The sequence below is a fragment of the Aspergillus uvarum genome (genome assembly GCF_003184745.1).
Source record: "Aspergillus uvarum CBS 121591 unplaced genomic scaffold BO82scaffold_34, whole genome shotgun sequence".
Lineage (NCBI taxonomy): Eukaryota > Fungi > Ascomycota > Eurotiomycetes > Eurotiales > Aspergillaceae > Aspergillus > Aspergillus uvarum.
In genome coordinates this window covers 353942-365790 of record NW_020291331.1, presented here as the reverse complement: position 1 = coordinate 365790, position 11849 = coordinate 353942, and the positions used below count along the sequence as shown (strand labels likewise).

At 52.8% G+C, this 11849-nt stretch overlaps 5 protein-coding genes across 5 annotated transcripts; 1 reads left to right on the top strand and 4 right to left on the bottom strand.

Annotated features, from left to right (window-relative positions):
- Positions 1 to 648: 648 nt before the first annotated feature.
- On the bottom strand, positions 649 to 1581 carry BO82DRAFT_285840 (uncharacterized protein; the record flags this gene model as incomplete). Its single annotated transcript, XM_025631519.1, has 2 exons — positions 649 to 1420; positions 1511 to 1581. The coding sequence occupies 2 exons, from the start codon at positions 1579 to 1581 to the stop codon at positions 649 to 651; spliced, it is 843 nt and encodes a 280-aa protein (XP_025491011.1).
- Positions 1582 to 2386: 805 nt separating this feature from the next.
- BO82DRAFT_355294 (glycosyltransferase family 8 protein) lies at positions 2387 to 4127 on the bottom strand. The gene is made up of 3 exons (XM_025635408.1): positions 3866 to 4127; positions 3310 to 3745; positions 2387 to 3256 (listed from the first exon to the last, which is right to left on the bottom strand). The coding sequence occupies exons 1-3, from the start codon at positions 3909 to 3911 to the stop codon at positions 2776 to 2778; spliced, it is 963 nt and encodes a 320-aa protein (XP_025491010.1). The 5' UTR covers positions 3912 to 4127; the 3' UTR covers positions 2387 to 2775.
- A 719-nt stretch (positions 4128 to 4846) lies between these two features.
- Positions 4847 to 6792, top strand: BO82DRAFT_104843 (putative sucrose transporter). The gene is made up of 3 exons (XM_025629752.1): positions 4847 to 5001; positions 5072 to 5393; positions 5450 to 6792. The coding sequence occupies exons 1-3, from the start codon at positions 4954 to 4956 to the stop codon at positions 6655 to 6657; spliced, it is 1578 nt and encodes a 525-aa protein (XP_025491009.1). The 5' UTR covers positions 4847 to 4953; the 3' UTR covers positions 6658 to 6792.
- A 135-nt stretch (positions 6793 to 6927) lies between these two features.
- Positions 6928 to 7953, bottom strand: BO82DRAFT_285760 (uncharacterized protein; the record flags this gene model as incomplete). Its single annotated transcript, XM_025631515.1, has 1 exon — positions 6928 to 7953. The coding sequence occupies one exon, from the start codon at positions 7951 to 7953 to the stop codon at positions 6928 to 6930; it is 1026 nt and encodes a 341-aa protein (XP_025491008.1).
- A 1091-nt stretch (positions 7954 to 9044) lies between these two features.
- BO82DRAFT_355292 (ESCO family N-acetyltransferase) lies at positions 9045 to 10664 on the bottom strand. The gene has a single exon (XM_025635407.1). It carries the CDS (start codon positions 10651 to 10653, stop codon positions 9430 to 9432), a length of 1224 nt encoding a protein of 407 aa, XP_025491007.1. The 5' UTR covers positions 10654 to 10664; the 3' UTR covers positions 9045 to 9429.
- Positions 10665 to 11849: the final 1185 nt, after the last annotated feature.

The following is an 11849-nucleotide window of genomic DNA, read 5'->3' as shown; positions in this document are numbered from 1 at the left end:
GGGGGGAGAGGATGAGAAAGTTGGTGTTGGAAGAAAAGAGGCGAAGAAGAGAAAGAAGAAACAAGAGAAAAGAGACTAACTGGAACTGAACTAAGTTGTTGCAGAGCCTGAGGAACCCACTCGGTGGTGGCACCCACTGGGCCACTAGAATAGCGGGAGCCGCCGAGGAGGATTGAAGACTGGCACAGCCTAGAAATACAATCCCCTTCATCATTGGGCGCCGCCCGCCCACTTTTTGCCCACCTTCTCGTCCCCAAAAATGTTCCAGACTTGGTTCGATGATCTCGATCAATTTGTATCTTCTGATTACTGACTGCAGAGAGAAGAGTATTTACTGTGTAGTGATTTGTTTTCACTTAATCTTTCCTTGTCATTAAACTTCAACAAAAAGTACGGAGTAATTCGTGGTCGCCAGCCTTGATTCTACAAATCCTGTTGCTGCTTCTTCCTGAGGTGAACTGGTCGCCAAAACATCGCTCAACAAAACCTATACGAATACATTCTCCTCCCGAATAATCCCCCAATCGCTGGGGCAAGACTTGCCTACGAAAAATCAAATACACACACAAAAAATTTACACCCATCCCGAACGCCAAACATCCTGAGACTAAACCTGCACCCGTCGCATGTGTTTGGCACAATAACCAACTAGATCTCCGGGTGTGGGTTGCCACCTTCCGCTGGAGTGGCCAGGCGAGGGGTTCTCACCGTGGTGTCTACCACATTCGAGTCGTAGGTCATTCCATCCACCATCCGAGCATCCTGGGTAGGCTCGGGGGTAACGGATCCAGTTGGGGACGCTGTGGACAGCAGCATTGCTGTGTCGCCGCCCGAGTGCTGCGAGGCCACGGGGTTGACGCGGACCAGCCCGGGGCTGCCGAAGGATCCTGGTCGGCCTCCTGAGGAGGTCCGATTCAGCATGGGGTTCGAGATGGGCCCACTGATAGTACTGGCGCCCTCTCCAAAAGCGACCAGACTGGCATCGCCCTCATCGCTGAAGTTGCCGACACTCGAGGTGCCGTCTTCCGGGTACTCACTCAGCTTGTCCGCGTCGAAGGCATCACTGCCGCTGGCCCACGTCGTACGAGCGCCCACACTGCCCGTGGCACTGGCGCTGCCCACCGTACTGCGCTCTTTGATTCCCAATCCGCTTTCGAAAAAACCGGGGTGGTGAGGCGTGGGTACAGGGCCACTGGGCTGCGACGTACCACCCGCGCGGGCCGTGGCCACTCGTTCTAAGCCGGCCAGGCGTGAAATACGATCGGCCCGTTCCGCTTCAAGCGTGCTGGTAGAGGCGGTGGATGCGGACGGAGAGTGATGCGCATGACGGCCGTAGGGGTGCGGCTGGCCTTGGTGGCCGTCCTTGATAGCAGTGGTCGACAAGGCCGAAAGCGAAGTGGTGCCGGAGTTCGGAGTTCCTCTGTACAAGGATGTCGCAACTTCATGTCAGTCTACAATTGAGGTGGAAGAGACAGAGAGCATGAAACAGTCAGGTGGTGGGTAGTCTTACGGTCCCATCTCCGAGGGAGTCACTGGATCCGACGGCGGCGGGGGCAGGTTGATCAAAGTTGGGGTCGTCATTCTGTTCATCTTGAATGGATTATAAGCTGGGCCTCGAGACAGTAATGTGTTTAAATGCTTGCAGGGAAGTGTAGTGGTCAATCCAGCTGGATGGGAGCGGGGAAGTGGAAGGTCAAAAGAAGGACCCTGAAAGCAGATAAGAGGATGAGTGGGGCACTGTAGCAGAGGGAGGAGTGCGAGAACAAGAAAAGGACGAAGACGACAAAGACGAAGATTGAGGAGGATGGCGCATTCCAGGCCGGGTATTTAAGGTGTAATCTGCCTCTGTCTTCTGCCTCCTGGAAGGTTTCACAATTGTGGGAGCTTTCAGATGCTGGGCGAATTGGTAGATTGATAAGAATAGAACAATAGTATAGTTAGATGTCGTTCCTAGGTGTAAGAGTAGTTGTGGTGAACGGAGGAGGGCGTAAGAGTGAGGCTGATGAGTGGGCCACCAGAGAGGAAGGAAGGGATGCGATGAAGCGAAGCGGACGAAGTCGCCTCCTTTTATGTTAGTTATCTGGGTTTTGGGGACTAGGTAAGTGAGCTCAAGTCTCCATCTTCCAAGTTGCTTTGATCCACTGCTAGTCTGGGATTGTTTGGGGGAATGGGGAGAAGTTTATCCATGATGGTCCACAAGATTTCCCGTGCTGGAAATGGTCGCTGATTTGCCTCAGGCTCAGAGGTCCTGGAGTGACTGGAGTGCAACCACCCTTTCCCCATTTCGGTATGCCCATGATGTCATATACTCCGTGAAGCCAATCTCCAGTACTACGAGTACATTGTAATTTACGGAATCCTGTACAAACGGTGACGGTGGGGTTCTCTCTATCGCTGCCTCAGGCTTTCAGATTGAACTATGGAGTACCTCACCTACAAGAATTTCGTACTGTACAATACCCGGACCTTCAGTTCTAATAACCCCCTACGTACTAGGTAGGTCAAGTGAGAGCTCCAGTCTCCCAAGTCCCATCTGGGGAAATCACAATAGACAGAGAGGGCCATCATGGCGTTCTCTTCCTGAAATATCACACATCACTTCCTTCCACCAAATTCAGTAGCTCTGAATCCATCGCTGCCACCACAATAGATTCAGCCACTGGTGCCTCAAAGAGGGAGAAGGGGGCGGAGGGGCGCTATTCATAGAGCATCGCTCGCTCGATCTGACATGTCCTTCCATTTCCACTTTCCAACCGCCATATGATTAGAGTGAGTCTAAATCTGGTCATTCACCCCCTTTTCCCGCTCCTCTTGCAACCGCTCCTCCGTCAGTTCCCACCACCAGGCGTGCGAAGCATCTCGACTGGAACGTGGCACCAGGCTTTTCCGGATTTCCTCAGGCTCGTCCCAGGGCTTCGGGCTGAGGATGTAATGCACATTCTTGACCCGATCATCCCTCCAGATGGCGTCGTGCACTCCATCCCATCGTAGGGTCTTCAACGCATTGTACACGTATGGAAGGGCCACCCACCGGCCGTGAAACACGTCCGAGAGGAGGGATTGATCTGCAAATTCATAGTTCGATGTGACTGACGAAGCCAACTGAGCAACGATCTTATCATAGATGGCTTGGGACGGGTTGACCACCTGCAAGCCACCGTTGGGCATCCCCAGACCGGTCGTGGGCGGCGCCCCCTCGATCTGGGCGGCTTCCGGGTTCGAATGCTGGGAAGTGAAAGCACAGTTGGATGGGATCCTGGTCTCGTCAGTTCTCCATGTGTCTCAACAGCACAGCACATGGACGCATACCAATCCTGCGGGTAATGGGGTTTTTGAAGCGGATTGCAAACACAGGCATGGCTGGCAGCGAAAACCCGGGGTCCTGTTCCTGCCAGAGCCGGGGAATCCAATTCAAGCTCCATCAGCTCATCCATGTTCTGGCGGACCAGCATGTCGCTGTCGAGCTGGACCACCCGCTCGTACTCGACGAGCGAAAAGGGAGTGAGCTTGCTCCAGCAATCGTAAAAGCGCACGTCGTTGACATACTCCTTAGGGACTGAGGGCAGCAAATAGGGGACCCGTTGCTTCAGGATGCCGCGGGCATCGAGGGCGGCATGCCCTTCATCCGGAAAGGAGTCTGTGTAGAGCACGACCAGGGGATACTTGGAGCTCACTTTGCGTAGTGAATACTCTAAGGTGAGCAATCCTGGGAGGTATGCCGTATTTGTAATGAGAGTGGTCCACACTGGAGGCGGAGGGGGGAATATGGTTAGCTATCAATCCCAAATCTACTAGAAAAGCCAAGTGATAGTGAGGGTTGCTGGGGTGGGAATGAAAAAGCAGGTGAGAATGGAGATGCGAGCACCTTTAGTGGCATCGGTTATGCGGGGAAGGTCACTGTTGGTGGTCATGGCTGATTCTCTTCTCCGCGTTTCACGGGTAAGACGGGGCAACGATTGAAGGTGCTGCGCTGGTTAGAAGAACGAGAGAATAAGCCGTCGCGGGAATAAGAAAGACCAAGGACAAAGAGTGGAAGAGGATTAGGGAGAAAGAGGGAGAGAGGAAGAAAAAGAAGAGGAGGAGGAGGAGGCAGAAGGAAAAAGAAGAAGTGATAAGAGAAGGAGAAGGCAACCGATGAAAAGCGCAATCGGCCTCTGCTTCTTCTTCTAACGTTTATCGGAATCGATTGGATTAATATTAGTTATTGTACGGAGTACTGTATAGGGACAGTATTATTGATCGATCACCTTTTTGGGCTGCAGTCAATCCTTTCTAACCGGGTTGGTGTTAGTGAACCACTGTTGACTGGCCCTCGAGTATCCATCGTATCTTGTCAGGTGTCTAGAATAGAACATCCTGTCCTAAAGTGACCGATTTTTATGCTTCATCAAAGTGACATGTAATAGAGTGTAGTATAGTGTAGGTATGGTCAATGAACAATGAATCAAACTTCATAATGATTGATTAACAAGGTTGGAATGTCTACAGCAACCTGCCGAGGCGGTCAGTGTACTGAGTAGATTATCAGTAACTTAATCCAACTACAACAACTACACTTAACAACCACCTCTCTCCTCCACCCTTTCCCACCTCGCGCTCTCTCTCTTCTCTCAGTTTGACCATCTTCTGCTTCCCCCCCCCCCTCCCCTCCAGTTATCCTGCCTCTACTTCCTGCTCCCACACGGCCTTCCGTGTTGCAGGGTGGATTTCCTGTAGAGATCGTTCATGACGGAGCATGACCACGAGGCGCAGCCTCTAATACAGGATGGGCGGGACGAGGCAGGCTTGGATTCTTCGAGTCTTCCAACGCTTCAAATACAATCTGACCTACTATTGGAAGCACCCCGAAGCAGTTGGTATCTGTTTGTCCTGACCTTGGGCATGTCAGGGTGAGTTGGGGTGAGCTGTTTGAGTCTACTATCGACTAGACGGGCTAACTGGTTCCTTCGTCGCATGCCTAGCCTGCAGATTGTCTGGTCAGTGCAACACTCCAGTGGATCGGTAAGGGACAATTCAGCCTCCATCAATAGTCAATCAAGTGCACATGGTCCATGACTAATTCACATATAAGCCATATCTCCTTTCTCTGGGAATGAGCAAAGCCATGCTCGCTTTTGTCTGGATTGCAGGGCCTTTGACCGGCACCATAGTGCAGCCATATATCGGCGCACGAAGCGACAATTGTCGCATTGCCTGGGGCAAACGCAAACCGTTCATGGCCCTAGGTGGAGCAGTCCTTGTCTTCTGTTTGCTGACTCTGGCCTGGGTACGGGAAATTGTTGGTGGTACGCTGAATCTGTTCGGCGTCGACGCGCAATCAGATGGAGTGCGAACTACAGTTCTTGTTGTTGCAACCCTGCTGATGTACTGTCAAGACTTTGCCATCAATACCAGTAAGGCAAACCCCGCAGCCGTTTCCTGGCGCTTGCTTCAATTGACAATCACACAGTTCAGGCTGCAACCCGAGCTTTCATAGTCGACAATGCGCCGGCTCATCAACAGGAGTCCGCCAACGCCTGGGCTAGTCGTCACAACGGCGCTGGAAACATCCTCGGCTACCTTCTAGGCGGCATGGATCTGCCCAAAACGTTCCCAGCCCTAGGTAATACTCAATTCAAAGGCCTTTCGGTCATCGCCAGCGTCTTCCTGGCCGTCACCCTGTCTCTCAGCTGTGCCTACATACAGGAAAAGGATCCGCGCTTCGAGCCCTTGACATCGACCAGGCCGGGCCTTCCGTCCTTGTTCCGCTCGATCATAGACTCCATTCACGGCCTTTCCAGCCGAATCCGACGGATCTACCTGATCCAAGTCCCGGCGTGGTTCGCCTGGTTCTCCTTCCTCTTCTACGCAACCACCTATATCGGCCAGCTTTACGTCAACCCGATCCTCGACCAACACCCCAACCTCCCCGAAGAAGATGTGAATAAGATCTGGGAAGACGCAACCCGCATCGGGACGCTCGCGCTGCTCGTCAACGCCATCGTGTCTTTCGCAGCCAGCATCATCCTGCCTCATCTCGTCGTCCCCTCGGAGCAGACATCTCTCTCATCCCACCGCCATCAACAGCCACTCAATCCTCCTAGCTCTCACAGCAGGAGCTGGAGCTGGAGCCGTCTACGTTCACCGTTCCACATTCCCACCATCTCCGGCCTGACCCTGCGCCGCGCCTGGCTTCTTTCCCACTTTCTCTTCGCCCTCTGCATGTTCAGCACCTTCCTCATCTCCACCCCCGCTCAAGCGTCCATCATGACCGGCATCATCGGGATCTCCTGGGCCATCACCTCCTGGGCGCCCTGGGCTCTTCTGGCCACGGAGATCGCGCGGCACCAGCACGACGACAAAGCACGCGGTAGCCATCCAGCAGCGCGCATGGTCGATCCAGAATCCACAGCAGCGACGGCCCAGCGACCAGCCACACCCAGAAAGAGGCCCTCTCCCAATCAAGCAGGGATTACCCTCGGCCTCCACAACGTCGCAATCTCCTTCCCCCAGATCCTCTCCAGCGCCGTCAGCAGCCTGATCTTCCGCGCGTTGCAGAAACCCCGCGCCGAGCCGTGGGATACCTCCACCGGATGGGTCATGAGACTCGGAGGGTGTGCCGCTGTTCTAGCAGGCTTACTGACCGTTGGACTCACGGAAATCAAGGAAAATATATAATAAGGTTGGCTCGCTTGCGGACACAAGCGCGAGACTAACATAATATAGACTCCCAACAATAGGATAGGTACAGGAGCAGTCCCACCACTAGGATCGTATTTCATATAGTAACATGTAAACCCTTAAGCTAAGTCGGATAGACTCCAGGAAAGAAAAGGCAAAAAGAAGAAAAGAATCCACTATGCTTCGTCACTCGTTGCATTCCAGCGTTCAACGATACAGAACTATCGGATAGTATATGGGATTGGTAAGCTGGAAATTTAGCGGTCGTTAATGACTCGCCTTGCGACTCTCATAATGACCGCGCAGGTCATCCACCTCCTTCTGTAATCGGGTGAGATCCGCCAAAATATCATTGGCGTTCGACGGATGCGGGACGTAGTCATCTTTCGCCGCGGCGACCGGTGTTTTACTTGGTCGGAGGCTGAGACGCACGCTGTCCGGACTGTGATTGCCGGATCCACGCGAACGCCGCGGTGGCGGAGGCGGGGGGTTCTGGAGCGAGGCACGCTTAACTGAGGGACTGGGCGAGGCTGCCCGCCCGGACTCCCTGGGGATCCACGGGGTGGAGGAGTCGTCAATCTGTAGTGAAAGTCGGTTCGAGGAGGACGAGGACGAGGACGGCACTGACTCCTCGGATGGCGTGCTGGCCAGGCGGGGATCTCGTGTTCGGGTGGGGTGCAAGGACCACGAGCTCGGACTCGCGAGCGGGATGGTCACGGAAGGAGCTGCAGCTGCAGCTGCTGCAGGGTCTGCTTCTGGCGGTATAGAGAGTCGTACCGGATTCACTTTAGCGGATGTGGTTTTCGACCGCCGCATCTGACTGTGTCGGCGGCTTAATGGAGGGGTCGGAGGCCGCTTGGATTGCGACTGGCTCCGACGAAGCACATCGACTGGGGCTGACTGGCTGGAACGGCTCGTCTCCACGCCAGAGAAGTAGTCCGTCGCCGGTTGAGCTGGACGGGGTGAGAACGATGGTTCTGAGGGGGTACCACGGAGGGAGAATCGGTTAGAGGATTGACCGGGAGTGGTTTGGGAGTGAGAAGATGTTGCGCCCGGACTAGGATTGATGAGCCGTCCGTGGTGACTTTTTGGCGGCGGAGGGGGCGGCACTCGGTCTCGATTTACGGCACGGCTGGCAAGCGGACGAGGACGAGAGTCGGATGATGAAGGCGTTCCCAGCTCTGCCCGGCCTGCTGACCGCAGGGATGATTGAGAGACATCGGCTGTACTGCTGCCAGAAGTGCGGGTGTCTCCGGTCGAGGCGAGGGACACAGAAGACCCCGTTCGTCCCATTGGGTAAGCATTCTCTTGCGATGAGGCCATAGGCCGACGTTGCGTTTGATAGTCCTTGGTGCTGATTGTCTGCGTAACCGCAGCGGTTGGCTGCACGGGCGGTGACCTTGCCGACAGCGAAGGGTGTGAGTCTAGGGGATCGACAATTGACCCGTCAATATCTTGATCGTCTTCATGGTCATCATTTTCCTGGTCACTGGCGAAAGAAGGCTGGTGGAAGGGATCTGTATCGGATTGATCATCGGACGATGCGGAGTCGACGAGTTCGGGCGGATGCGTGGAGGTTGAGAAGCTGTGGAAGCTGTTCGACCCCGGAAACGATAAAGGTTCAGGCACGGAAACGCGAGATTCTGGGCTGTAGGGAATTGAGGCTGTCTTGTTGGATTGAGGGGAGAAAGTGGGATCTAAGATGCGGTTGAGTCAGCAACAACAACAATCACTCAATCAATCTAGTCAATGGATAAGAGAGATGTGCCTCGCCCAGGCTGCGATGAATGAATGCATGAAAGCAATCCGGAACCGTCGGAAGAGACTCACTCGCGGGCTGCCTAGGGCGGAAAGGATTGGATCCAGACATCGCGAAGGAGGAAGTGGAGAGCAGCACTGACCATGAGAGAGGGGAGGAAGGGAAGGGAGAAAGTAAGAGCATGAAAAGTCTAGAAAGTCCAGAGGTATAGAGATATCGAAGTGAGTGAGAGTGGGGGGGGGAGATGGGGAGTGGGAGGGGGGAAGGGAAGGGAAGGGAGAGAGAGAGAGAGAGAGAGAGAGAGAGAGAGATCACAGAGACAGAGACGGACAACGAAGACCATCCCATCCCATCCATTCATTCATCCCGGATTTCCCGCGCGGCTTCCACAACCCATCAGCAAAAGTAAACACTCGCCAGAATGCAAGTATTGTACTGTACTGTGTCATAGGTCCATGAGTAATTGTGTACACTATACGAGCTCAAACACTGGGTTGTGTCTTCTTTATTGTAAGTAGTAGGTTATCTAGTACAGTAAGTAACGTTGTCGTTAATTGTGATGCTCATTCTACCCCTTCCCAAAGGACCATTGAACCGGTTTCAACAATATCTGACAAATGAAAATAAAAAAAAAAAAAAACCAACAATGATGCCCATGGTTATGAGTATAATAAAATCCAATGGAGGTATATATGTTACAATGAAGAGAATAAATAAGAACATAAGAAAAACAAACACATAAGCATGCAAAAGACCAACCACAAAAAGCCGAACAAACCCCCTCCCAATAGAACACCGTCAGTTGTACAGTACAGGCAGGAAGTAGTAGTTGTTAATAAATGGTCATCATCACAGTATCGGCTTTCTTCAAGGTCAATGCCCGAGAAAGCAGGGTATCAACACGCCCGTGTATCAAGAAGACAAGTCAAAAAAATAAAATAGAGAGGTAATTTCCATCCGGTGGCAGGCTGCCTGCCCCCAGAGGTCACGGCCGTTGTTCAATCGAGGATTCATTGCTCGTCATACACGTGCCACTCATCGTTCCCGAAGAAGGACTGCGCCAGACCTTTGCCACTCGCGGTCGGCTGGCTGAAGGCAATCTGTTCCTTGGGGATTTCCATGCCGTAGATGAAGTTACTCACCACACAATCCAATAAATCCATAGCAATTCCCTTGTGACGCGAGGCTTCTGAAGTCCAAATCCGAGAGATTCCCACGATAGCCGGGTGGTGTTCGTCGCGAAACGTGACCGAGGAGTCGATGGTGCCTGGGGCGGGGGCAGAAGATTTCTGTATCGGTCGAGATTCCCAAATCCGCTCGGTCAAACAGGCCCCCACGCAGCGACTATCCTTCATGTGTAAGAAGACCTTGTAGCGATCAATCTTCTCCGTCGTGCCATTTTTGCGTAGATGAATCGGTGGCTCCGTCTGGCTCCATAAAACTTCGTCTTCAATGAGGGGGGACGAAAGCTCCTTGCAAATGACCTCAAGCACCTTCTTGGCCTGATTCTTTGCCGTCGGGGATGCTTTGCGATCGACAATGACCACATATCCTTCGTCAAAGCGAGTGGCTTCATAAACCCAACGGGATGCGTTGGCGCGCATGAATGCCTTGCCCAGATCCACCCCAGTCGAGTTCATTTCATGGAATTTTTTATGCGTAGCTGAGTCCTCCGCATTTGAGGGCACGTATTCCATACCGCAGGTCGCACAGGTTCGCCGCACCTCACAGCCCACATCGATCTGCATCTGCTTCAAAGCGCTCGGTTGTTGCGATTGCGGTGTCGCTGGTGTTGACGTCGGGGTCGTCGATGTCGTCGTTATCGCGGCGACGGTCGTCTTCTTCTTTGGGGGATCCATCGAGGCACGCACACTATTGGAGTTGACCTCAGTTAGAGGCGTGCTGTTACCGGCAGCATCTTTGGTGGCAGTGTGCTTGCGTTTGAGGAAAGCAAAGGTCGGTTTCCGCGTATTGGCGGGCGGGGGGCTTAAACGTGGCGGGGGCGACGATGGGGGTGTCGACAGATCATCATCCTGAGTTCCTTCAGAGAGTACGACTGAGTTGCGACGTGAAGGACTGGATAACACGGCAGCGGACGATTCTCGGATGGCATATTGAATACTATTCTCCGCCTCGTCCGAGTCGGAGCCAGATAACGCGACGCGTCTTTTTTTGGCGGCGGGTCCCTGGTCATCGTCATAGACGCGCCACAGCGGACGCCCGTAAGTTTTCATCATGAGACCTCTGGAGGAGCGCGCGATCGCGTCAGTGAGGCAGACATTGGATTTTTTGAAGAAGAGGAACTCACCGCTTGAATGAATTTGTCACAGTCCACGGCATCTCCCTGGATTAAGTCGAGCGACACACTCAAGCGAGGTAAATCATTTATGGCGTTTGTAAAGGAGGCAGGATCACTTGTGTTGAAAGGGAGGGATAAAGCTAGAGATGGAAGGGAGAGGGTGGGGGCACAAGCTATAGGGAGAAAGGTAGAGGGGGAAGATCTTTCAGACAAGAAGAGTAAGGAGAGAACGGTGAAGAAACCAGTATTTTGCAATGGCGAGGGCAGTGATAAAGAAATTATGAATCCCACTCAACAGTCTCAGGAAAGAGAGAGTAGGCTAATCGAGAGAAGGGAAATGGGGGGGGTTTTTTTTTTCAAGGTTAAGTCAAGGGAAGTGGAAGCAAGAGATAGAATAGATGATGGAAGCAGGCGGCGGCGGCGGCGATGATGATGATGGAAATACCGTATGGCAATAATAATAATTATTCGGTGATCGACGGAAACGCGTGAGGTCACTAGTCCCCATTCGGTCATATTACTTCTAGAAGAGAAAAACGACTGGGCAGGACTGGGAATAAATTAACGCCTTTCCTCATTCCGCTCTTTCATTGCTTCAATTGACTGATTCATTCATTATTCATTCTCCATCAACCCACCCTCAGGAAACTACTCGGGTCGGACAGGCCAAGTAGACTCAACAACGAAAGATCCAGAAATGGCTGGTAATAAGCACTGCTTGAGATTTCCTCCAACATCGTATTGTATATCATCATCATTATGATCATGATCACCAGCATAGTACACATGTACTCCCATACAGCATAACTGATCCCATTGGCATTCCCCCGGTGGCGTTGCTCAGGCTGCGTCAAAAAGACGGCTGTTCCTCCCCTGATTCGACCCAATCAAGCGCCAGCGTCTCCGACAGCAGGTGTTACAAGTGGAACAATAGGCCCCCGGGATCTGCCTTTTGTTCGCCTTACAACAGGCTGATGATTACCTTTCCGAAGTCTTCATAGGCAGGGCCAGCCTGCTTGCTGTTGCTGTTGCTGTTGCTGCTGTTGCTGCTGTTGCTGCTGTCGTTGTCTCACCATCATCATCATCATCATCATCATCATCATCATCATCATCATCATCATCATCATCATC